The 27295-nt window shown below is 40.7% G+C and overlaps 1 protein-coding gene across 1 annotated transcript; it reads left to right on the forward strand.

The window, feature by feature from the left end:
* Window positions 1-3940: 3940 nt before the first annotated feature.
* Window positions 3941-26185, forward strand: LOC120548923 (arf-GAP with SH3 domain, ANK repeat and PH domain-containing protein 2-like). The gene is made up of 3 exons (XM_039785430.1): window positions 3941-4551; window positions 25649-25721; window positions 26094-26185. Exons 1-3 carry the CDS (start codon window positions 4426-4428, stop codon window positions 26183-26185), a joined length of 291 nt encoding a protein of 96 aa, XP_039641364.1. The 5' UTR covers window positions 3941-4425.
* Window positions 26186-27295: the final 1110 nt, after the last annotated feature.

Raw genomic sequence — 27295 nt, forward strand, 5'->3', positions numbered from 1 at the left:
GCAGTGAATAATATGAACATTTTGAGTTTGGTGGTTCACTAAATCACTAATCAGCCTTGACCACAGCACATCCAACAACTACCACTCTTATTTGTTATTGCATGCAAACAAGGTCTATATTGAAGATGGGCGCTGCTGGAATGAGGCTTATGTTCCGTTTAACAAAGCATATGACAGCTCCTGCTTGGTGGACCGCATCAAATACACCTTGGCTAAAATTTAAAAATCTAAACTTTATGAGGCTTTGATAATTATATGATACAATAAAAGTAGTATAGATTATTTATGCAAAGATCACATGACACAGTACATTTTCACACTGTTTCCTTGAGCTGCATTTTTATGATCCCTCATTGATATGCCCGGTTGTGCTTTTCCAGGCCCCATAAAATATTAAACAATGTGCTATTCATATTATGTTCCCAAATTGTACCTGCTGGATGACCCTATTCACCTTGGTTTCCAGTGCTGTTCTTTAGCCACAGAAAAGGGAAAATACAACTGAGGCATCACTAATGGTTCAGATATTTTTAGGCTGGTTTGGTCTTGATTTAAAGGATAAGACCTGCATTTAGAAAAGGCAGATGTTGCTGGAAATATAAAGCCATGTCAGTGGTGAAAAGGAAGGCTGGTGTTGTTTGATTCTGCTGATTTCACTGACTGAGCCACCCTGTCTCTGTATAGCAGATGTTCGCCAGGAGTGTGTGTATTCATATCATAAGGGAGTTGAGGCCTGAGTAGCCAGTCAGGGTCAGCCTGGGTCTCAGGCTCTTCATTTAGCAGATGCCAGGAGACGCTGCAAAGCTGAAAGAATGTGTGAACACTGCCCAGTTTGTGATTTAAAGGCTGCCCAGGGTTTTGCTTCGGCCGCTGTGATACTATTTATACCGGTAGCTGTCCTGCCGGGGCTGAATGAGCTGGGAAGCATCAGCAGATTTTTCATCCCAAAGCCCAGTAAAAAACACAAGCGCCCTGGGAGCAGAGGCTGCAGTTATTTCAAGCTCCTGTTAACAAAAATTGAAGCGCTGGAGTCTTCACAAGTTTCAGACGGCGCCTAATGATAGATTCTTTCTCGTCTGCCTTTTCCCAACAGGATTTTGGCTACATTACATTACATTTAGTCTTGGCTGTGTGGCCCACAAAATACTAAACATATTCTCACTAGGGCTGCCAATTGATAAAAACATTTAATTTATTGCATGATTGTCCAAAGTTAACTCAAGATTAATCACAAATGAATTGCATATTTTTTTATCTGTTCTAAATGTACTTATATTTTTCAAGTTTTTAATGCTCTTATCAACATGGGAGCGGACAAATATGCTTGCTTTATGCACATGTATATTTATTTTGCGACAATCCAAAACATGACACAACACATGACTGTCTAGAATATTCTCCAGCATAACCTCACCAGTACTGTATGCTCAAACATTATGCTGAAAGCATACTATGGCAAACTCAAGCCAATCAAGCAACAACATATTAATCTAAATGTAACATTACTTGGTAATACTAATTCTCACATAATGCAGTATCTACTTTCATGTAAACTCTGGAGCACACACACAAGGTTGACAGTACTCTGCTCATTACTGGTCTAATAAGCCTTTTTAGCTGATACATTGTGATGGCACACTATCAGTGATGGAACACCAGCATCAGTGCTGATCCTGTTTAGGGTTGTCACAAAAGTCTGGATCCTTTTCATCTCTTTAAAAAAGGTGTAATAAAAATGATCTCCAGTCAGCTGTCTTAATAAATGTTGACACAAATCTATTGACAATATGCAAAAAATTAAAAAGAAGCATGCATAATTTATAGTATTGTGCAGCGGTTTATGCATAAAGACGAGGCAGTAGTTTGTGTTGTTGTGGTCTCTGTATTGATACATGTTATGTCCATTGAGTGTATAATGTCTACATCACAGACATTTTCACAGAAACACAGACTTTCACCATGGCACTGCATAATTTTCACATAGTGCTGTTTCTTTTATCTCCAACTTAAGAAAGAAACCACTAGTGGTGCTGTAATCAAAATGCTGCTTTTAAGTGCCCTCGGAAATATTTTGATTAAATACAGGCTGTATTGCAATGGATTAATCAAGTGCCCAAATGAATGAATCTGAGTCAGTGAATTGTGATTCTTAGAGTATGGAGGGTGTGTGAGTTTAACGAATGTAAAGATTTGATACTCTTGTATATTGTATTTTCTTTTTGTTACTTATAACCTATGTTTAATTTAAATTGTTCATTTAACATAGGTTATCACATAAGTAGCAACAACTGGAAAATAAACTAACTAAACATCAGTTGAATTTCATCAAGTGTCTTCTTCCCAACACTACAACAGAAAGTTAGTCTGTACTGATTGATTTGGAAAGTATACTGAATAGCAACCTACAAGTTACCACTATTACAGGCTCTATTTTTTTCCCCAAAAGTGCTTTGAATGCACATAGTAATGGGGGCATTAACGTTGTCTACAGACAAATACACTGTTATTTAGGGATGGGCGATATGGAGAAAATCAAATGTCACGATATTTTTGACCAAATACCTCGATATCGATACCGAAACGATATTGTAGTGTTGACTATTGGTGCTTTGACAAAAAACTTACACAATGAGATTTTAGATAAATAATCTTCAGTAATGTGGATGCAATGACTAAGTTATAAAGGCAGATAATAGAACAGTTACAACAGTCTGGTAAGAAAAGTTCAGAAAAGTACATAACTTTACTGTAATGCAGCCTTTAAAACCAGGAAAAGACAACACTTATGCCATATTACGATATCCACAATTTAAGACGATATCTATTCTCATATCACGATATCGATATAATATCGATATATTGCCCAGCTCTACTGTTATTTACTCCAAGGATATGTAGCCTAACCTACTGCTGCTAGCTAACACCTTCACAGATGACCATAACAGCACCAGAGTCACAAAACACGGTCTGGCAATGTGAGAACTAAACACAGGTCCTAAAGTGTTTTCCCCACTGGGAATCAGACCTAGAATCATTAGTAGTCAAGAAAACTTTAAAACTTGCTTATTTGCACTGCAATAGTTTGATACTATGAAACAGTTAAACATACAGTTAGTCAGTGCTGTAAAACATAAACATAAGCACTTTAAGACCATGTTTAAGACACACCACTATAAGACTGAAAGTCGATTAAGCTTATAACAAAACGTAATCACAGGTTTTACAGAAAAGTAATGTTAACACTGTGAGATGGAGAACATTTTTAAATTTCATCTGGCGTTCTCCTCATTTTTGATGTGTTGAATATTTTTATACCATCTGTTCTTCCTTATGTTTTTTTTCTAATACAGATATTAAAGTGCTGACTGTCGGACTTTTGTTGTTTGCTGAAAAATTCTGGTCACATCCATTAAAAGCTAAAGATGTACCAAATTTCCCACATTAGTAGCAGTGTTTGTCAGTGTTATTGAGATACTTAAACGTATTTAGTAGTAGGCTAGTGTCAGTTATGCTTTCTAAATGTACATAACACTACACATACCAGCTTTAAGCCACATGTTTTTTTTTTTATTATTTTTTGGGCATTTCCGCCTTTAATGATAGGGAAAGCAAATGGGAAGACATGCAGGAAATCGTCCCAGGTCGGACTCGAACCCTGGACCTTCTGCGTCGAGAAATGAACCTCTGTATATTCGCCCACTCTACCGACTGAGCTATCCTGGCCACAAGACCAATACTTTTTTGCATAGCCTGGGTAAACTTTTGATTGTTAAGGCAGTTGAGGGCTTAAATGCCACACATCGCTAAGAGTCCTTCGTTTACGAGGGGCACATAAAGGCAGCAGGAAGGAGTCCACGCCCCCCATGAATCCTGATTGGCTCCCAATTACCAGCTGGTGTCCCTCATTGGCTGTTGCGCGTCCATTGAATCCCCTCCTCTACCTTTGTCAATTTCTTGCGCTCCCGTTGAAACGCCTGGTTGTTGTTTCCCCGGGATAAGAGGAAGAAGTTGTTCAACCCGCGCTGTCGGAGGTTAGGGAACATCGAGAGAGGATAACATACGCTAAGCCGAAGAAGCTTCACTTTCTTCTGTGACCAGAGGACGATCTGTGAAACTGAGAGTATAGAGAGTAGTGGGCTGAAAGCCAGGGGGGGGATATAACCTACCCATCACCTTGTAGCACAGCGCGGTGTGCAACTCCTCGAGCCAGCAGCGTGCAACACCGCTCCTCTGGATTGTGTTGCAAACAAGGGAATGACATAAACATACACCGAGATGGTTTACTACCCGCGGGGACCTTCAGAGACCACAGAGACACTACTGCTGCTGCTATTGCTGTGAACTTGTATGTCCTAAAACCGTACAGACGAAAAGGGGGATTACAAAAAGTGCTTATTCTTCTTATTACCAGCAAAGGGATTAATTATGCCGGACCAAATAACAGTTTCAGAGTTTGTGGCAGAGACGAATGAAGATTATAAATCGCCGACTGCCTCTAACTTCACCACCAGGATGTCCCACTGCAGGAATACGGTGGCTGCTCTGGAGGAGGTGAGTGACTATGGTGGGACTGGGATTGTAGTCCCCATTAATAATAATAATCTGACCAAATAAAAAAATACTTTCTCTTGGGTTATCCGTCAATGATATTTACGTAGCCTAATGTTTGGTTAATAATAAGGATGTATGTCAGCTCAGAGTTGTAGGTCACCTCTATACAATTTGAAAAGGAAAATTGCCCTCCACTGCACCTCTACCCATCCCTCATGCTCCATATTCCTATTCTAACCAGCCCAGCCATTGTTCATCAAGATTTGTATTACTGTACTGGGTCTCTAGTGTGCCATTATAGGCTACAGTAGTTTTATAATTATTTCTGTCCCCTTTAACGAGTACCCAGAAAGAGCAGGTATAGTCAAATCAGTTGCATATAGCTCAAAATCATGAATCACACATTTGCCTCAAAGGGCTTTACAATCTGTCCAACATGTGACCCCCACCCCACTATCTGTAGACCCTCAATTAGGGTAAGGAAACACTCTCTAAAAAGACATTGTTTTAACGGGGAAAAGAGAAGAAACCTCAGGAAGAGCAACAGAGGAGGGATCCCTCTTCCAGGACAGACACACATGCAGTATGTGTCCTTTGCAAAGCGGAGACAAAAACATGAGTAACATTGAGAAACACAATGACATTATAAGATAATAGACCGCAAAACATATAGTGTAAAGTGAGAAAAGTATACAGCACTTTTTACTAGGGATAAATGCAAGTATTTTTGTTAAATATTCATTCCCACAGTGATAGAGGAAGAAATGTTACTCTGTTTCCCCACTTTACAGTCCCATCACACTGTATGTGCACAGAGAACACTTTGTTGCAGGTCATCAGGAAGAAGGACACTTCCGCTTTGTTCCCCGACAGCCCTCAACTGCCTCCCTCCCTCCCTTGTTATAGTTTCCCTACTTTGTGTGCTGTATGGTAGAGCCTCGCCCTGCCTGATGGTAAAAATAGAATTTCCCACATGAGCAGCTCAGTGTGTTCTGTGTGTTAGTGTGTCTCCGCTCTGTTACGTGAGGGCACGCTTGTAGATGTTAGGTATTGTATGAGGAAATGGACTGTTGCTGTGCAAAGTTTTACTTGTCATCTGAATGGAATTGTGACAATGTTGTGTTGCAACATTTTATTGTAAAAACATCCGCATGCATGATTTGTGCAGAGGCCAGATAAGTCGTGGTGTCTGTCAGCTTTACTCCTACTTTATTTTAACCTGTGTTTGTGGAGTGGTGAGCCAGGCAGCCAGACATACACACCTGCTCACGCTGGCAGGTGCTTCACTTGGGCGTCAGACACCTCGCTATCCACCGTTTCGTTCAAACCTCTGCTGCTGCTGCTGCTGTTTTAAAATAGCAATTACTCTGCTATTGGGAAGGATTTGCACTGCTTAGAGTGGAATGTGCTTTTCTGTAGAAGTAAGCAAATACGTGCGTGGATATTTCTTTTTTTAAATAGTAGCTCAGCAGTAATTGCTGGCTGGTGAGGTTGGTGTGAGAATCAAATTCAGCAATTTTGTTCTAGTGATGAGCTGCAGTTGAAGCTGCTGAATTGTTGTTGCAGAGATGAGGTGTAGCATGTTGGTGTTTTACATTGACCTCCGCACTCTAGGGCTGGGCGATATGGAGTAAATCCGATATCACGATATTCTTGACCAAATACCTCGATATCAATATTGTGGTGATATTCTAGGGTTGAAAATTGGTGCTTTAACAAAATATCTTCACACTTAGATTTTAGATAAATAATCATCAGTAATGTGACCATAATGTCTAAGTGGGGGAAATGCAAATAATAGAACAGCTAGAACAGTCTGGTAAGTTCAGAAAAGTACATCCCTTTACTGTAATGCAGCTTTTAAAACTAGTAAAAGACAACACTTATGTCATATCACGATATTACAATATCCAAAATCTAAGACGATATCTAGTGTCATATCACGATATCGATATAATATCGATATATTGCCCAGCCTTACCCCACTCTCGGATTCATGGAACACAAGGCCTTAGTAATGGGACAACAGGACCTCGCTCACGCTGGTCTGTTTGACCAATTAAACACTGCAGTGGATAGGGAACGCTTCCACTTATTGTCTGCCCGCCTTCCTGGCATCTCAAACATACGCACACAAATAAAAGCTCATTTACATATGTACACAGGCGTCCCCAAGTAGCTGGTATTTTTTTTGAAGATTAAAAAACCAACTTTTTTTAATATTCCTGTTAGTGTTTCTTGAAAATTTTGAAGAATCCTCAAGAGGATGACTCTTTCACCCTTGAGTGTAATGATGCAGCCATATACTGTGTATTCATGAAGACTAAATGAAACGCAAATATCAGATTTAGCTGTTTTCAGCATTGTGCTGAGTTTCAAACATTGTGCTGATTCCGACCTTCTCTAGAACAGCAGTTTGTTATACAAGCGCTGCCTTCTTAGCTTTTACCCTTGAACTGACAGTTGAGGACTGGCTGCATGGAGCAGCACAGTGTTCGGTGATGCTACAGGGGGCTGGTGTAAAATTTTAGAAAACGCCTTGTTTTTTTGTGAATTGGTGCCTATGAGTGTTGATGTATGTTTTGTTGCTGACTTCAATATTTTTGCCCACAATCTTCTGTTGCCCTATTGATGTATTTATAAACATTTTAATACTATGTGCATATATTTACTTTACAGTATGCATCTAGCAGCCTATTTTCAAAGTGCAAGCAAGTGAAGTGTATGATTATGCACTGTGTAAAAATAAAGTACTCCACCGAACTACACTCCTATAACTTTGGTAGACTCACAATGGACAGTTTAAATACAAAATGATCAAAAAGAAGCAGACCTATGGGTTGAATCTCAGTTCTCTTAAATTGCATCCACGGTTCCTTGCTTCCATTCCTCGCCTCTTAGTTCGTCCCAAAGAGGAAGCATGGGAGAGACGCGAGGAAATCATGCGAGGAGAGAGGAAACGAGGAAATGTGTTTTTAGAGGGATGAGGTGTCCTTTCCTTTTGAAGCATCGCATGAATTTGTCAGCTGTATGGGCAGAGTTAGCAATGTCTTTTAGCTGCACAGCTTCTGGGAAGGCTGCTCTTGTGTATCCTCACTCACAGCTCCTTGGAGATCCCTCCTAGATCCTTGCTCCTCAAGGCAGGAATAAGAGCTTTGAGAAGACCTTCACGAAGAAGGGCCAGAATAACTTCTGGTTCAAGCGAGGAGCCATCAAATAAGAGACATGAGATTCAGCCCTAGTAGTAAGCTCAGTACTTTCTAAGTCCACACCCCCAGATAGTTTAAATTTTCAAACTTGTAGTCTTCAGCCCAAACTGACAAATTAATCAGACTTTGTGCGGCTCCCTCTGGAGCCACAAAAGGCTTTATACAACCATTTTCACATATGCAATAGCACTGCCCAAGACCAATAAACAGAGTTGAGAGTCCATCAATTGCTCTGTATTTCCAAATCGGCTTGCATTTGTTTAAAATAGCTGATGCACTCACCTTCTTAAAAGACCTTTAAAACTGACCTCTGGTCTGGTTGTTTACAGGAAGCCTTTAAACACATTAACAGGAGAGGAGACTCAAACGCTCAGAGGTTTTACGTTAATGGATGAGTGCACAAATGTTGTGTAATTACTTCTTTCTAAGCTTTAATTGCATCTGACACAACCTTAATTCGGCTAGTAGTTTTCCTGTCTATTAAGAGGCCATTCAAAGAGCTTGTGTGTGTGTGTGTGTGTGTGTGCACACGCGTGTGTATGTTTGCAAGTGTGTGTTGGTAAAACCAAAAACGTCTTTAGCCAGTAAGAGGATGCCGGGCTTTGTGTCATGACCCCCCTCTGTGCTACTGTAAACATGGCTTTTCTTCCTCCACACTTGTGTTGACTATCCTATGGCAAGACCAGAGTCCAGACTTTTCAGAAATAAAAGCTCTAGGATCTTTTGCTTTCTTGGTTTATAAGTGTGACATTGAAATGCGCGACCTAACCAGTTCCATTTGAAGGAGGCATCGGCCCCGAGGGCTGAGCTGACCTCTGTGTTAAGTATTGATCTTGATGAAAATGCCCCTGTGCTTTTTGTCTCGTCTAAGAAAAACTCATGGGGATGTCTGCTGGATGTTTGTCTGAGGCCAGAAACTGGCACACATTGTAGTTGTCTTGTATCTATTTTTTATGCCCCAGTTACCAAATCCTTCCCGGCAGAGAGAGACTCCTAAAATTATGCAATCAATAGAGTTATCTCCTTGAACAAATGTCAAGTGCATTTGTGTGTTGCACTTATGGCTCACTGAGCAGTTGTGGCAGGCGTCAAAAGCTTTAATGGTGTATTAATTCTCTGGCAGAGGGGATCAGTTATTGGGACTGTGTATTACATCAAACTGAACACAATGAGTTGAGTATGAACGGATCTGACTCAAACAGTAGACTGCAGAAGATTGCTGAGTATTAGGGCTTGTGGCTACAAAACAACCATCACTTCTTGACATTCAAGACAAGCTTTTGTGTTGTCAGCAGTGTAGCCCTTTGATCAGTGTGTCAGCTGCATATAGTTGCTCAGACAGAGACATAATATGTTTCGTGACAGTACAGCTGCTTTTGTAATTTACAGTGGCTTGACAGGTAGAGTGCATGCTTGTAATGCGATCTTGGACATCCCTTGTTATTGACGCATGAATAGAAATATCCCCAAGTTGTTTCAGACCCTCCTGGCCCATAAGCAAAGTTCTGCGCTTGATATCCTCAGCATGCCTATCTCTCTAGCCCTGCTTGTATACATTTACGTAATGTGTATTTTTACAGGGACAAGTACATAGCATCAACTAATACCACATACCACAGCAGTCATGAACTAAGCTAGTTTGCAACACTTGTCCCTAGATGGGCCTTGTAAAAATACACACAGCTTAATAGAAAAACATACAAAACGGCACAAAACAAAACAGTAATACAATACAAAGTACACTTAAAATCTTTATGTAAGGCAACTGATTATCGGTGCCTTTTGAGATCCTTTCAAACTGAGAAAGACTGCTCTCTAAATGATGTTGGAGAAATTACTTAATTATTGTAGAAGCTGTGGGGATCCTGTTCCTTGCATGAACCCAAACAACCATCAACAATACTGCAATAATTGTAGGCCTTTATCCATAGAGAGAAAACAGAGCTGCTGCATGGTCTATATCCTCCCTTGTGTAGTGCCAGAAATCCACCATCCACTAGGCCTCTCCCTCCCGTTCCATATCCCTTTGTCAAGTTTATTAATTTTTCGCCCATATAACATTTATTTATAGCCCAGTCAGCTTTTCTTGGGTCATTAGTGGTGTTGAGGGGGGTTGAGAGTGACTCAGTCCTAAAGGCTAGCATCATTAGTCTTCCATCTGGCTATTATTTCATCCAGCAGAGGTTCATCACACTGGTATGCCAGCTATGCACTTGTATGGCATGCTGCCTTGTTGCTTGATTTTGTTGAGAGGTTATTAGGGTGTACCTCTGGGAATGGGGACGGTATTTGCAGCATCCGCAGGCAACTGTTGACACTGGCTGTGCAGGCCATACCAGCCTCCAGTCTGGTTCTCATGGACTGTTTCTGATGTTGGTGAACAACAAGGTAATTGGGCTTGTAAAATAGTAAGTAGATTCTCAATAAACTTGAGTGTTAAAGCAGGTGAGTGCCCGCTGTGAGCATCTTTAGTCTATTATCTCTTTATAGCACCACTAAGCTTAATCTCAGGCTACCGGTTGTTTTGGGTACTTTAACTTGACATGAACCTGTATCTTCTGCTAACACAAGATGATATCTCATTTAATTTCCAACTGCCTCTGTGGATACACTGCTCTGTTTTTGCATTAAAGGTTGTTGCAGAACTAAACACTTTGTCTCTACTACTGCATTGTACTGAAACGTCTCATTTAAAGTGTAACAATTTATGGCTGATGTGTTAACACCCGAAGGCAAGTGTGCTCTCGTAACTCTTCTCCATGTGACAGTCTGACCGCTTGTGTTGATGCTGGAGTAGTTCCCGGGCCAAGGGAAGCCCTAGCCTTTATCTGCCCTGATTCCTTCCCCCATTCCAGGAAAGGTTGGCGGGAAGGGCTGGCCTGGCTGGGGACAACAGCTGCCCCCCTGCAACAGGTGGCCTGGAGGAAAGTTTTAACAAGGCTCCAGACAGTAGGATTATCGATGCAGGGACAATCCACATTTAATAGCTTTAGAGACACACTGATGAATATATAAGCTCTAACGCACACATGGCCTAAATGTGCAGTCTGGCCCAAGTGAGCAGTCCAAACCCCCAGCCACTATGGCCATTTTTCAGGATACCACCTAAGACGCTTAATGCTTCCTATAATTAAAATGGGATTTCTGGCAGGATCACTACAGTTCTGTTTCCTCTCTTCACCCTCACTCTACATCGGCTGTCCCTACTGTCCCTTGACTTTGCCTTACTGTAGTTAGTACACCAGAGTAGGCCAAGTAGATTAAAGCAAAGCCAATGACACCTCCTGAACTGTCGGTTTTTAGGTAAGAATTGTTCACGAGTTTCCTTAATTAGCTGTTCCAGATGCATTTGTGCTCAAGAACGATAGGAAAGTCTTAGTGTCATTGTTTTGGTCTTGGATATAGGTGCACTCAATTTTTATAGTTGGGGTTCAGGCACTGTTAGCATATAATTGAATGCTGTGTTCACAGCAAGAGTTTAGTTTGGTAAATGATCCCAAACGGGTGATGTGGGAGCGCAATCTCTGGCACCTCATTTGTGTTGTTCATACTCATGATGCTAGCTGTATGAGCTGAGCTAACTTTGCTAGCTGGGTTTAGTTAACAGTCAACAACTTAATTTATTGTGCCACCTTTTACTTCTTGGTTGCACTTTTGAATTTATGTTGTGCATATGCCATAAGGTGAACAGTAATTACACTATATTCGATTAATAAGACATATTTTAGTTGTGTACTGAACTACCTATTTAGTGCCGAAAAGTTCAGGAGACAAAGCCCGTAGTCTGGGAATCTAACTTTCAGATTCAGTGGTGGTTCACCCTTACCTTAGTAGCAAAGACCCTTTTTATCCTTGATGGGGGATCTCAGTGATTCCTATTGGATCTTTGTTTGAAACGAGAGGTCTCTCTCCAGCCTTGCCGGGTACAGCAGGGTCTGTGTTATCACCCAGAGACAGGCTCAGACCCGGCCCTCATTATGATGCAGCAGCCCTCCCCACGGATCAACCAGGGGTGAAGGTCACAGTCCTGTCCCAATCAATTCAAAGCCATGATCTCCCTTATCCCCTGATTGGTAGGGGGGGTGGGTTTGACTGTTTTGATGTGATATGATTTTACTCACTCTTGTACACCGTCTATCCTTATTGAGTGTGGATTAGGGCTGAACGATTTTTGAAAATAATCTAATTGCGATTTTTTTTTTTCTCTCCAAATATTGCGATTGCGATTTAATATGCGATTTATTTTTTTAGCTTTTTGTCTTCTGTATTATTCAACCAAGACAAACAATAAATCATTGTATAGTATGAACAACACATGATTAGATAGATTAAACAAACTTATTTCCTGGAGGCCAGGCCTGTATGTGATGATGAAATTAGGTGATGCATGAATTTTATATGAATGACATCTTTTATTTAACTACTTCCATCACAGTAGTATATTGAGCACTGACCAAGCTTGGTGTTAACATTCATATGAAATTTTTATAAATTATTATTTACTATAGTAAACATGTGGATTGAAAGAGAAAAAAAAAAAAAAAAAATATATATATATATATATATATATATATATATATATATATATATATATATATATATATATATATTATATATATATATATATAACGGTGTATTTTTTTACAGCGCAACAGAGGAGCTGCCTCCAGCCCCTCCTCCTCGTGAAGTTGCGTGCCGCAAACGAGCTCCCCGAACGTCATTTATCAGAGTCTGGTTGTTACCCCTCTCAGTGGCAGCTCCTCCACTCCATATATTTATAACGGAGCTAATCGCTAATCGGAGCTAATCGTTGCCAACCGAGCCTTCAGTTCTGCGTGCCTGTATCCATTAACTGCATGTATGGACTCGAGCCTGAATGAAACTCTTCATTTTATTAAAATGGCTGTAACAGTTTTAAACTACAACTCCGAGTTGTTTGAATGACAGAAATCAGCTCAAGGTACGGCGTAGCGTTAAGTTGATGCTTTCTCTCCGGAGTGCAGACTGATTTGCTCTCGCGAGTCATGTGACCAAATTGTAGCCTTTGCGATTAGGAAATTGCTTTGTAACATATCGCGATATTATTGCAAATTCAATTAATCGTTCAGCCCCAGTGCGGATGGTGGGAGTGAATTTATTGTTTGGAGCCCATTGGCCATTGGCAGTCCGGTAGGTCTGCTTGGTTTGGAGGATGGTGAAACTCTCAGTCCAGCATGGTGTAGGGGATTGAGGTGAAAGGCGAGACTGGCTGCTCTCTGTCCTTCACAGAGGTTAGGGGGTTAGACACCAGGGTTACTGTGGGTAAATGGGAATTTAAAGCTCATCTCATCCATCAGAGTGTCCTGGCCCAGATTATCTGAGGCGGCTCCTGTTGATGTCTATTGTTCCCTGACAGGCCCTGCCTCTTCATTAATGAACTCCACCATTGATTTGTAGTCCTGGCCACTTGGCTCTGCTGGGGGCCAGGGTGGGGTGGGAGGGGTGAATCTTCACAGTTGTGTTGTCCTGCTGTCACTTTCACTCAGGGAACAGACCCACACTTTTTCCTCTCTGGTGGGGAAAGGTTTTGAATCTTGGAGGCTCTCAAGAGATCTGAAGTCCAATTGTTTATGACATAGCTGGGACCAAATTTGATGTCTGAAGACATTTTGCTCATTATCATTTTAAATTAGTCCGTGTTTTGCTGTATATGTAATTATTTATTTAAAGATCCAATGTGTAGGAATTTCTCCCATCTAGCGTTGAGATCATATATCGCAATCAACTCTCTCGCGCCACGCAGTTCAAAGTACGTATTACAGCTACGGTAGCCTTCACGCTTCAAAAAGCCGGTCTCTTGCTCTTTTCAATATCCTTTTTCTTTTTCTGGGCGAAGAAGAAGACTCCTGTTCCTGAAATTTGGATTTTGAATACATATGGTCCTCCATGTTTCCTTCTTCAAACTTGCCGGGGCCGGGAAGCTACGATACCCAATTGGCAGCATTAGCAGCACCTGTGAGTTTATCATGTGACAGCAAAAACGCGAAAGGCAGAGCAGTATGTCCTGTATGTCCCTTACCAGCTAACGTGGCGCATGAATATGGAGCGTCTACCCCAGTTCATGTGAATGCAAATGTAACATTTCAAGCCTAAAGGAATACTTGGAATTGATGGTGGTGGTAAATATTCATGAAAAAGGACAGGTTTGTGAACAGGCAACACAGATTTTGATAATGAACAACTAAACACGTTACACACTGGACCTTTAATATTCCAATGGTCCGAAAATCCTGAATTCCTTCTGTCTTTTGCACAGTAGGATACATCTTTATTGTTGCAAGAGTTGTAGAACCTTAAGTACATTTAAAATGAAACCTTTCTCACTGCAAGTTTTATCTGAAGAGACTTTTGGTAAAGTTCTCCTGGAGTCGACCCTTCAGATTGTCTCAGTTTCATTGAAAGGATAGGTTTCCGTCAAGGGAAACTCTCTTCATGTTGTATGTTCCCAGCGGAGTTCAGAAGGACTTATTTGAAACCATTTTTTTTTTTGTGCCACTGAAATGAGCTCTCAAACCTACAATCTTTCTCACTCACTCACTCACACACACACACACACACACACACACACACACACACACACACACACACACACACACACACACACATGCACGCTTTCTGTAGTGTTTTATTACAGCGTTTTCCAGGATAAAGCAGGTCATTAGGCCTGTAACATTTCCAAATTCTGCTGTACAATGAATAACAATAACATTGTCTCTTTTCAGTCAAATTTAAAAATATGTATTTATATATTACTTTTCCAAACTCAAGTTTTCAATGAATTCCAGGATACATCTTTTGGTTATATCACCATTATGTGACCCAGATAATGTAATAACATAGGTACACAGTCTATGAAGTAAACCACACCTCTTTATTATCATTAAACATTGTGTTTCTTTCTTAGATGAACATAAAATTGACAATAGTACAGCATTGTATAGTTTTCCAGACCTTAGCTAATGATAGCAATTAATTGCCATCAAACAAGAAACTGCAATTATGTAAAAAAAACAACAACAATTGCAATTAGACAATTTTCACACTACCTGTGGCCCTTTGCTGCATGTCATTCCCCTTTTCTCTCCCCTTTCATTTCTTCATCTGTCCTGTGAAAATAAAGGCCTAAAAAATAATCTTTAAAAAAAAGAAGTGTGCAGTAACTGTTGGCCACCTTGCCTCTGGCCTCACTGCTTTGACATCATGAGGTTGACAAGTAAGTTTTTGTGAAAAGAGCCAAAGAGAGACTCCAAGGTGAAGTTAGGGGAGTTTTTTTCCTACCTCAAAGCGCAGCACATTTGGTCCTTATTTCCCCGGCCCCTCCTTCCAACGTGGTTTTGATCAGTCTCCTGCTAGTTTACAAACTTCATTAAAGACTCCCCTCAAAGCCAGGGAGACCATTATAACAGGTTTTAAACTTGGCGCCAATAGGTCTCCACTGTGATTTTTTTTTTTTTAAATTTTTTTTTTTATCCATTGTATTTTAGGGCCTGACACATGTGTAACCCTCCTTTTAAAAAAATAAATAAATAAAGGATGTTTGAAGAAATGCAGGCAGTGACAAAATTCTAATCTTCAAATGAGAACAATTCTTGTTAGTAACCGGTTGGGGCTCTGACAAGTCAGATACAAAAAAAGAGACATTGCCACCGTAGTATTATCACCAGCCGTCTGGGAAAACCACGGAAACAAAAGTTCTGCCCTGGTCTCTCACCTTGTAAAAACGCCCTAAACAACGCCTCAGCAGTTAACATGAAAGATTGTTTTCTCAAACACTTTAAGCACTGCAGTTGATGTTGTCATCTCAGTGGGACTTCTGGCAGCGGACGGCCAAGGCTCTGTTCCAACAGTGGTCTTTGTAGTGCTCACTAAGGAGCTGTAAAGTGTCCTGGTGCTAAAATACCAAAAGGCTTGAAGGTAAATGACATGTTTGAATAGTTGCAGCCAGGCTGAAAAACCTGAACAGAAACTGAATCAAAAAAAAATCCTATCCTTCTAGTTTGTCAGTCTTGGAGTTTCAATATCCGTGCATGCGTTTGTGTGTGTTAATGAGCTCGTGTCAGACAGTCTTATGACATAGTAAAAAGCACCCTCCCCCTCCCTTTCTCTCTGATCCACACTTCCACTGAACTTGCATGCTGGAGTTTTCCATCCCCCCCCCTCCCAGGGGGCAGGCTGACTACACACATCTTAGCTGTCTGACAGAACAGAGAAACCCTGCAACCATGGCCTGTTAGCGGTATGCTCGAAGGAACCCACTTCTATCCCAATATTGACTCTACTCACTCAACTTAGAGAAAAGTTGTGAATGAAACACTTTAAAGGGTGTTTTCAGATTTTTTTTTCTTACCGTGGATTTGTAGTGCTGAGTCCATTGAATATACTCAGGCTGAAGTTAAGAGTCGGTCTTACAGTGGTGCTATCTCTAATATGTAACAGAAAAAGTTACAGTGAACAGCCTAGAGAGAGAGAGAGAGAGAGAGAGAGAGAGAGAGAGAGAGAGAGAGAGAGAGAGAGAGAGAGAGAGAGAGAGAGAGAGAGAGAGAGAGAGAGAGAGAGAGAGAGAGAGAGAGAGAGAGAGAGAGAGAGAGAGAGAGAGAGAGAGAGAGAGAGAGAGAGAGAGAGAGAGAGAGAGATCCTGTAATGTAGTGGTTCTCAAAATGGAGACCGGGGACCCCCAGGGGTCCTTGAAGGGATTCCAGGAGGTCCCCAACAAAAAGGGGAATCATTTATTTTCACTATAATTTCATCCATAATTAACATGATGACAGATTGTATGACTATTTTGCATACAGGTTTCATTCACTTTCTGTAATAAAACATCTACAAGCAAAAATCTATCAGGTGGAGGACCCTGGGACAAAGCCTTATCAGATGGGGGTCCGTGGTCTAATTTGTGTCAGTTTAGAGGTCCTTGATGTGAAAATGTTTGAGAACCACTAATGTAGTGGACAAGACTACTAATGATATGGTATTGTATTTCTTTTTCTACGGGGGAAATCTCCATAGATTGCATTCAGGTGACTTAGCATAACTGCTGGCAGCCATAAGGAAAACAGAATTGTGGTGTACTACATCAACATTATGTGTTCTCCCTGTTAACACCCATGGGGATGCTATGTGCCGCTGCTGTGTTGCAAGGAGGAGGAGGCAGGGGGAGGTGGGCAACCATCTTGACGGTAGGGGTGTGAATCACCAGAGGCCCCACAGTCCGATATTCTCACAATACTTGTGTCACGATACGATATTATTAGCGATTTTAAACATATTGCTATATTCTGCGATATATATCGCAATTTATTACCTTTTTTTCAACTTCAAAGTAGGTTCCCAAAGGAAAACTACAACATCTGTTTTAATCTAAAAATATACATTTCTCTGTTTATCTCACTTCAATTTTATTGCTGCAAAATGGGATTGTCAAGCAGTCATAAATGTTGTATGCACCTGACAAACTGAACCGTTTGTATTACAGTCTAGTCCACCTTAATTAAATGAAAACAGGTATGCACTGCAGTACAGTACAGGTATTTTAAACAATGCAACTTGTTCAAAGAAAATTGTATAGGCCCTTCAGCAACTGGGGAATCTGAAATTATATTACTGTTAAATGTAAATAAAATAAAACATGTAGTGAAATAACATACATCTACTTTTAAAGTAAACACAAAGGTTAAAATTAAATTGAATAAAAAGTTAAATTCTCATGTGCAACTCATGTAATGAAAAAAATGTATACTTGGTGTATGGATACAGTATTGCCACGGAAAATATCAAGATACTATGATCAATTTTTCCCCCACCTCTACTTGACAGTCCCACTAATGGACTGCTATATATGGTGGCTGGTAGTCTGACCTATACTTTTACTCAAATGTAATTTGGGTTTTTGTTAAAATATCACAGCTCATCTGTAATTGTGGCTTGATGCTTAATGTCTCGAGGATGAATATTGTGAATGTGCCACCGCCAGTGGCAGTTATTGATTTGAAAATTGTTCTAAGAGGAAAATGGATAAGAACCATATCGCTGAAAGATCCAGTTTCACTTTTTGCTGCTTGTCCAAACATTACCGCTGTGGTGGAATAAATATGATTAACGTAATGTCAAGTCTTGCCCATGATTTTCGCACCAAAACCAGGGCTTTTTATTTATGTTCGGTTATACAAGAGCTAGCCCTTTTAAAACTCTTAGATGTTTCAGTAGTTTTCTTTGAGGAGTGAAGTTTGTTTGGGTTTAAAGTTTTGATGGTTTAACATCTGGCACCTTCATAAAACATGGATTACAACCCAGCACAGCCGTCACAGATATTGTACCCACACGTGCATCAAATAAATTGGATAATTGCATCCCAGACTGCAGCCTTCTTATTGCCTGATTTCCACAGTATATGCGGCAGACTGATTCCTCGCATTACTGTCGGAGGGAGAGGGCTTAAAGGGTTAGGCAAGGTTAGTAGACAAGTTATAAAGAGACACCAGACTGTGGGTGTGTGGGTGTGTGTGTGTGTGCGTGTGGGCGTGATTCATATTTCTCTCTCTCTCTTTTATGTCCTGATTGGTGGAACCTTGACTATTTGTGTCAAATTTTGAGTACGTATCAGTTTTTGGTAGTAGTCAGTTTTCATAGTTGTGTTTCATAAAGGATGTCATATTCTTGCTGCAAAACAAATATACCTACGGGTACAAATAAAGCAACCTGAACCAAGCTTAAAAAATGTGTGTGGTGATGCCAATAGTAATACTACAGACTGGGAGGGTTGCTTGTATTGTGTTTTTGTCATAATTGAACATGTGTGTATGCTGTTTGGGGATGGGGGCCTCTGAGAAAAGCGGGACAGCGTCTTGCCAAGCAGACATGCTGTCATCAGCAGATAGTTAGTCGGCAGGAACAATGGGGCTCACTCTCTGCCGGGTCTGTCAGTCACTCCGGCATGCAATCATCCTGGAATGTCTTTCTTCTTCAGACAGCCGAGTAAAGAGGTGGAGAGCACTACGATAAAACAGGCCTCTTAGCTGGACATACTGTAGTCAGCGGTGTCATGCCCTCTTCCCCCGTGCCTCTGTTTTCACGTGAAGTCAGCTTTTTGTTCACAGGAGTTTACATTAGTGTTGGAATACTTAAAATAGCCTTTTGTCTTTGAGGATGACCGAATTATTTTATTTAAATGATGAAAAAAAATCAATTAAATATAATTCATGCTATAAAGATACTCACTCACTCACTCACTCACTCACTCACACTTCCCTTTATTTCTTCTCTTTATTTATTCCCTTTTTATATCTTTTTCAGTCACACTAGCTGCAATTATATTAGTATAATTATGTACATTGAATATCTTTCCTTTTAGAAGAGTTGTTCAGACAAAACAAGCATTTTGAAGACCACCTCAAATTCTGGGAACTTGTGATGTGCATTTTTCACTATTTTCAGATTTGTCAAAGACCAAACAATTAATTCATTAATAAACTATTTTTCAGCAGAATAATCAATACAATTAATTAAAAAAGAATTGTTAGCTGCAGTACACTTTTTGATGGAAACCAATCGATAATAAATTCCCCCACCTAGTTTGGTATCCAGAATTAGTTTTGCATTCTTCTTGGGTTGTAGCTGTATAAAGGGACTTATATTTCATGTGAACAACTCAGAAAGTGGACAATGGCTGCACTATGTGAAGACTTGGAGACCCTCTTTTTCTAATTTCCCCTTCTTGTTTTGGTTTTGAAGACCTTGACAAATGCTGGGCCAAGCACATTGCATCCATTCGCTCTAGTTTGGGTCCTCGTAGTTGAAGTATGTGCTTACCCAGCTGAGCTTTGCCTTGTGACAGCAGTCAAAAATGCTACTTTATACAGAAATCGGTCACCTATATTGGGGCTCTTGTCTGCTTATGCTGTTTTTTTTTCTTTTCTTCCAATGGTGGTTGTGGTAACTGCAGGGCCAACAGGATGTGGTTGTGAAGCCTGTGAGAGGGAAATCTCCTCAGGATTTGCTCTTTTTTTTTCACACTAGTGCAGTGCCCGTTGAAAATGTGCCTGTTTGGAACGGGCCGATTGCTTGGCCTGTGGTATTGCTGCTTGTAGAATTCTTCAAAATCAAATTGTACCCCAAAATTACTTACAGAAGGACCCCAAACCACTTAATATGCAACTCCACTGTATAGCCTACTACTGACTTACAGTGTAGGTTACTTCTACATCAGAGGAAGACATCGTACTACTATATTTACCTGATAGAGAATGCTGCAGATTCAGAATGTAATCACAGAAGATCACAATGAAAATGTGGAGTAATCAGACATGTCATGGCGTCATGGACTCATGGCAGTGCGCTACCCAACTGGCCCATTTATGAGAGCTAATCAGCACATATCTGTTCTAAAGCGTTCTGCATGTGGCGTCTGCGTGAGACGCCACATGCAGATGTGCAAGTTACCTTCCCCCCCAAACACGGACACACACATATATACAGATACGTCTGGCTTTATAAAATAGATTGCCTGCATCACGCTCTGTCAGCTTGTTGTCTGTAGCTGGTTGTGCTTTGCATATGTGGGATTCTGAAACGTCCTTAAATTCGGGAATTGTCCTTTGTTTATTCAAGGTCAAAGACAGTCCAAAGTAGTGCAACTTTGCACATTTTAGTGGGTCTGAGGTGTATGTCACATTTTAGCTGCCAAAGCTCCGCTGCTCTCGGTCTCTGGTCCACAGCGTGAGAGGGGGAGTGGCCAGCGGCTAGAGCGGCAAAAGCTCATTCAGAATGACCAAACATTACATATTTTCAGGATGGAAACAAACCGCTTACCTCTGAATGTAAATGTATACTGTAATCTATCTGAGCATCCTCAACATTAATTAATTAAGTTTACAGTATCTTCTTTCCCTCTCTCTGTCCATGCACACACATTAGATATTATCTATCTGTACTGTGCTCACAGAGATCTGTAACCTGACACACGTTACTCTACTATTCAGGAAATGCACCACCATAAGTGAATGGATCACCGTGGCGATGACATTCATGACCCATCAGTGTTGTGATAGTCTCTGTAGATTGGCTGGCAGCAGGTGGCGCCTGATTGTAATCACAATGATTATGATGGTGATGATGATGTCATCATGCATTAAATTAATTCAATTCAGTTTGGGGTTCCTCCTCCTTCTGATAGGGCCAAAGTCAGCGGCAGGAAGGGAGAAAAGAGCCACTCTGGTTAGTTACTCTGAGCTGCTATCAGAAGAGGAAAAATGCTGACATCGCAGTAACGTCATGTAAAGTGAGCTTGTGAAGCAGCTCCAGGCTCGGAGGCTCGGTCTATTGTGTGAGGATTCAGCTCTGATCCTGCGCTGTTGAAACGCTACACGGCAGTGGAATTCCCCTCTAGCTGCGAATAGTTCTTTTTTGGGTTAAAAGTTTCTAATTTTAGAGTGCTACAAACGAGGGCTCGCACATAGGGTGGCCCGGTGCTCGGAGAACAGTCACTTTGCCCAACCATGGAGAGCACATTGGAGTGGAAATGTGTGAAAGTGATTAAAGAGTCCTGTGTGTTTTGAGTGTGAACGATTTAGAGCAGTGTGTTGTGTTAAGCTGCGATTGGTTTATTACCCCGCCTGTCTGCCACCCTCTTGTCTCGCCCCTTTCCCCCCTCAGACCACTCTGTGCAGATTGAAAGGGTCTGCTGGAGCGTGATGCTGCCTGATTATGTGTGTGTGTTTGTGTGAGAGCGAGGGAGACCTTGGGTTTATGGGAGCTGTGATGTACATGTCAATGTAAAGCTTTGAGTGGTCAAACGGATTCACAGGCTGATTACTGACGTCATGTGGAGGTCAAACAGGGGCTTATCTACCAATGTGCCAGTAGACCGTCGTAGTTACTATAACAAAGTGTTGATAGCGTTTACTATTTTATACTGACAGGAAATGAGCCAGGTAGTATGTGTACCAGCTGATGTCAGTCGAACTGAAAAGCCCCTGCCAAGTAAACAAAAAGTAACGCTAAATCTATGCTACTGTTTTATTTTCCAAGATCTGCTGGGAGCAGATTCACCACCATCTGCTTTTGTATTTTTTGAAACCATAATAAGCTCCTCTAATTCCTTTGTGCATTGCTTGTGGGACACCCCAAAATCAAGCAGATTTAGTGCATACTGCCTTTTCTGAGTGTACTTAGAATTTTTGTCATTTTCACACTACACACTCCAAACTTGCTTTGAATTGTAGTATGGAATTGGGATACAGCAAAGGTTTTGCTCTTAAAGCTGCAAAAGTTTACAAAAGTCTTATCTGGTGTTGTAATTTGCATATGCAGATAACATTATGACATGCTCTGTTTTAGCACAAGCCTGCTTCATATTAACGGAGTTCAACACACTCTTACTCGGGAGCTTTCCCAGTATAACTTAATTCATCACGATTTTCAAAACGTGTTTGGGAAACATTTGAGGTCAGGAGGCTGCTCATGATTATGATATTATGAGGTCAAATTGAAGTTTCTAATACCAAAGCAATTAACACGACACTATAGCAGAACACATAGCTGCCATCTGACTGTGTTAATGCAGCATATGCACCAAAAGCTTTAGTCACAAAGTGAACAAATTGTTATAAATCTCTTGTCCATTTGGCTTGTCTTACTCTACAAAAACATCAACGCTACTGCCAGGGGGCCCAGCTGAGTTGGTCAGAGTGCTGCGTTTGTATTTGCCTCCTCTTTTGTCATATTTATTATTTTGTGTACATTGTGAAGTTATCTAACTCTGATGACATGCTTAACTACAAGAATATGTGACTTGCATTAATTTTAACCAATATTTAAGCACTGACAGCCATTAACAGAAAGGCACATAATAACATTACAGTTGATGTATTGAATCAAACATGTCTCAACACATTTTTGCATTTCTCTTATGAAATTATGAATGAAACACACACCGACAGTCTGGTGTCTTATTGGTTCTTTGCTCCACTCAGCTGGTAAACACCGTTCCATGCTTTAACTTCATTAGCTCACCCTTGTTTGACCTCACATCCTCCCCACCAAACACATTCACAGCATCAAATAATCAATAAATGACAGTTTTAAAGTCAGGTTTCATAGGCTAATTTTGAAATGCTTCCTGCAATACTGAACAGGAATGAGTGATGCAGTTCTGTGAAAGATATGTCAATTTAGAGATTTAAATATCCATACAGTATGGTCAAACTGAAATTCAAGACCTTCCATGTCTCATGTTAAACCCAGATCCACTGTCCAGCCTTTTACTGTCTAACAAAAGCTCAGCTATTAGCAGAGATGCTTTCAGTGCTCTCAAGGCATTCGCTCTGAGTACTGGAAGTAGATTTAACATAGAGAGCAGAGCCCAAGGTTGTATCAGCTATGCTAAGAAAACACTCCGTGGCTGTCTCCAGTTACCCTTAAAAAGTCGGTGTGGTTGGATTGGTTTGGTGGTGTAGACAGTACTCTGCAGCTGTATTTTCTCAATTTTCTTTCTCTGCGTTTGTTTTGAAAATAACTGTTTTAACAGTATACAGACACACATGGCTGTGTGGGGTCTGAGCTACAGTTGCAGTCAGTCTGTCCGAGCCAGACAGAGCTAATACAATAATGGCATATGTAACAGATGAGTGATTCAACAGTAGTTGAAGGAACTAAAACCACAGCACTGCAAGTCTTGCTTTTACTCAGAGGAACAAGTAGCTTCTGGTCCGCTTCTTTTAATTTACCCATCATACATCAGATTTTATTTTTAGTATGTATAACTTTTTCTAAAAGGAGTTTATTTGTGTAAACACACTTGTTGGGTAAAGGTTGTGATTATTCTTTTTAAATCTAACCTACACTGATTTGTATTTTTTTTATTACACTGATTATTTATTTTGTCATTTGGATTCTTATCATTTTGTTTTAAGGTGTTTGTCTCTTGAGATCTGGTGTGAGTGAGACTGTAACTTATGTAGCAACTCAACAACGCTGTTGAGATCCTTGCTAAAGCCGTGAAAGGTGAAGAAGTAATAAAGCCACATATAGCTGGAAAAATGTATTCAACAGTAAATTCAGGTCTGGTGTTGTCCACCTCTCTAAAAATGTTTCTGAATAATTTTGACACAGCTCGTGGAGCAACATAGATGAGGAAATTGGTTGCAATGACAGCCACTGTGGGCTCTGAAGCCTTTTCACAGCAGATAGTTTGACTTATTATAACAGGAAAAGCACAGGTGTTACTAATAACATTAACGATGACCGTGAGCCAGCATGCACAATACCAGGACCCTGAAACTGAAGCAGCTAAATGGAATTTCATTCAGTCGTTATCAATTACACCTTGTGCTTTTCCCTACTCCGACATGTCTTTGAAAATGGCCGATATGGTAAAATGTGTGTCCAGCTTGTGATTATCTAACTAACTTCAGCCTTGTGTCTGAATTGCAGTGCGGCCTTGAGTTTTTGTTTTTCACACATTAGCACCTGCTTGTGACTGATTAGGCTGTTTGGCTTTACTCTTCCCAACTTGTAAAAACTCAACTCAACTCAACTGCTGAGCCGAATCTGACAGAGTAAATGTTGTTACTAGATGGCTGTTTAACCATTCGCCTCAGCTATTAATGTGTGGCCTTTACTGTGTGATGTAGAGCCACTGCTCCTTTTCCCTGAAGCTTAGCAAGCCTTATTATTTAATAAAAGTGTAATAATAAAAAAGGACACCTCCAAAAATGCTATGGATACGCTTGCAGATGGTGATAAATCTGCCGTGTATCAGAGCTAATTGTCAATCTTCCTCTTTTCTTTAATCTCTGGGTTAATTTTTCATTCTGCCCGTCCCTCTGTGACTATATTTTTGTCATTATCCCTTCAGAGTCACGCTTGTCTTCTCTCGTGTGTGTGTGTGTGTGTGTCCCCACATGGAAAACTAAGTGCTGAGTGATTTTTCCATTTCGCAATAGTAAACAGCTAATACTGCACAGATTTATAGATTTAAAACATGTTGTCATCACATCTAGTGGTGTTGCTGTGCAGTGTGGGTGTGTATAGTATTTTTTGTGTGTTGCAGCTGAATGAGGGCCATTGTGTGTTTTTGTTGTCAAAGGGTCTAGGGGGATCTGATATGTGTCAGTCAGTTGGGGAGCAGGGTAGGGAAAAGTGGCGCCGGACATACTTAATAAAGTCCCTAAAAACTCATTTTCCAAAATCCCCCTCATCCCGAGAGACTCCCTCACTCATCACTGGTACAGTGCTGCATTGTCTCAGCTGGACTCCCAGTGTTTGTTCTGGTTAGTGTGTGCGTCTGGGCTCAATGCATGTGAAAGTGTGTGTGTCACTGTGGTTAGTCATAGGCTTGTGTGTGTGCCCGTGTATACACCTCTCAGGGAAATTGTCCTTCATGTAAGAGAGCTCAGATGCTCACTGCTCTTGCCCTACAAGCTATTATACTAATAACACACACACACACACACACACACACACACACACACACACACACACACACACACACAATAACCGATGATGGAGTTCAGGTCTATTCTTAGCTTTGCCTTGAATAATTCATTACTTGCAGTCAGAGTGGAGATGGCATAGACACACACACACACACAGAAACTGTACCCACCACTTAAAAATGGGATGTCATCCTCATACATGGCTTGCTACCTAGCAACGGTCATGAGAAATAGTGTCAGAAAAATGGCGACAAGCGTGATTTACATTGACTGACTGATTTCTTTTTTTTTTAAACATAATTTACAGAAATAACAACTCAAAAATTGCCGTACTCTAAAAATGACATATTTCTTTAATCAACTTGAAATCTAACTTGAGTGGTGATATCTCAAGGTCTGCTTCTTTGTGTGTCTGTCCAGGCTCTGGATGTGGACCGAAGTGTTCTGTACAAGATGAAGAAGTCTGTGAAGGCCATCTACACGTCTGGTCTGGGTGAGTCCTTCTATCTGACCTTTATGTCAGGATTTTCATTTTCTTATCTTAGCCCTTTCACTTTAGCCAGAAACCTTCAAAGATGTTTTCAAGCTCAATTCTATGACCAACAGCTAGCCCTTTTGGTGTTAAAATGATCAGTCAGTGGTTATTTATTACATATCTTATATCTTTTTCATAATGTATTGGACAGACTAAGCAAGCAATTTCAAGACCTCAAATTGAGCTGTGGCATCTTAAACGTTTGGTGTTTTATTCTTAGTATTTTTTTTTTTACACAGGATAATTAGTTTAATACAAAAATGTGCAATACATTTAAAATAAAAATAAATATTAATTACACCCTAATGCATTTGTTCCACTGCCTTTAAGGCGAAGGTAGGGAGGATAGTTATTTCCATGCTCATTGTGGCTGGTTGTGCCAGTGTTGGGTGTTTCCAGTGTCTTTTGTTTGGCCTGCCTGACAGAACCCCGCTGAGCCAAAGAGAAAGAGAGGGAGCGAAAGAGGGAGAGAGACCTCTGAACAATGTGCTGAGCATGTCTTTTTTTCAGAACAGTATGAGCTCTGTTCTGTTCACACCAGAGGGACAGCTGTCTGAACCAGACCCCCAAAGGAACAGCTGGGGAGGGACGCACAATGTGTTTGTGTGTGGGTACTGAGGCATGGACACACTCCTGTTCTCACCTCACTGTTAAAAATGCATTTACACATACAGACTCAGAACCTCTATTTTGTCATCCCATTACTGTTTGCATAAATTGAAGGACAGACGTAATACATTTAACTGAAATTAAATTTTTATATGATTTCATGTGACAAATAATAAATTGATTGACATGAAAGGCATGTGCGTGCGTTTGGCGTGTGTGCATGTGTTTTAAATATAGAGTCAGCTGTTTCAGCCCATTTACTACAGGTGTTCTATACTTAAAGCTGCACCAGTCAATATTTTTACATTATCAAACAATTGATCAAATAACTGTGTCATGTGAAAAAGAGGTATCTCTTACTGACAAACCCACAGAGAATTATTACCTGATTCTGCAGTTCTCAGCTCTACAGAGCAGTCTTTTGGCTTATTGTTTTGGTTTCATGGCCCGCAACTTCACTGTTTTAGTTTACTCTCAGTGCTGCAGCAGACAGCTGTTTTCAGCGAAAAAGTTTACCCATTGTAAACTATATGCTCAGCACTAAATGCCAGACGGACAGAGTTAGCGACTAGCAGGTGAACATAGCATTTAGCTGCTAAAGAGCCAGATATTTCCCTCAGGAGTTGGTAGAGACCAAAAAAAGAGCTAAAAGAAGAATAAATATTGGACTTAGATACAGGTGGCCAGGAACGCGATTCCAAATGACTGATAATGTTGCTCTGTAACTGCTGGATGTCTGAATCAGCAACTGTTTGCTAAACAGTTTCCCATCCAGGGTTTTTCCTGCATAGAGAATTACGAGGTGTCCGCCTCCATCAAATTTCATGCTGCCTCCAGGTCCCGACAGAACTCTCACAGGTGTCTTCACAGTTTTCTATCAGTGTTGATTTCTGTCATTTGTAACTGCGCTTTCGGCATTGCGC

The sequence above is a fragment of the Perca fluviatilis genome, chromosome 20 (assembly GCF_010015445.1).
Source record: "Perca fluviatilis chromosome 20, GENO_Pfluv_1.0, whole genome shotgun sequence".
Lineage (NCBI taxonomy): Eukaryota > Metazoa > Chordata > Actinopteri > Perciformes > Percidae > Perca > Perca fluviatilis.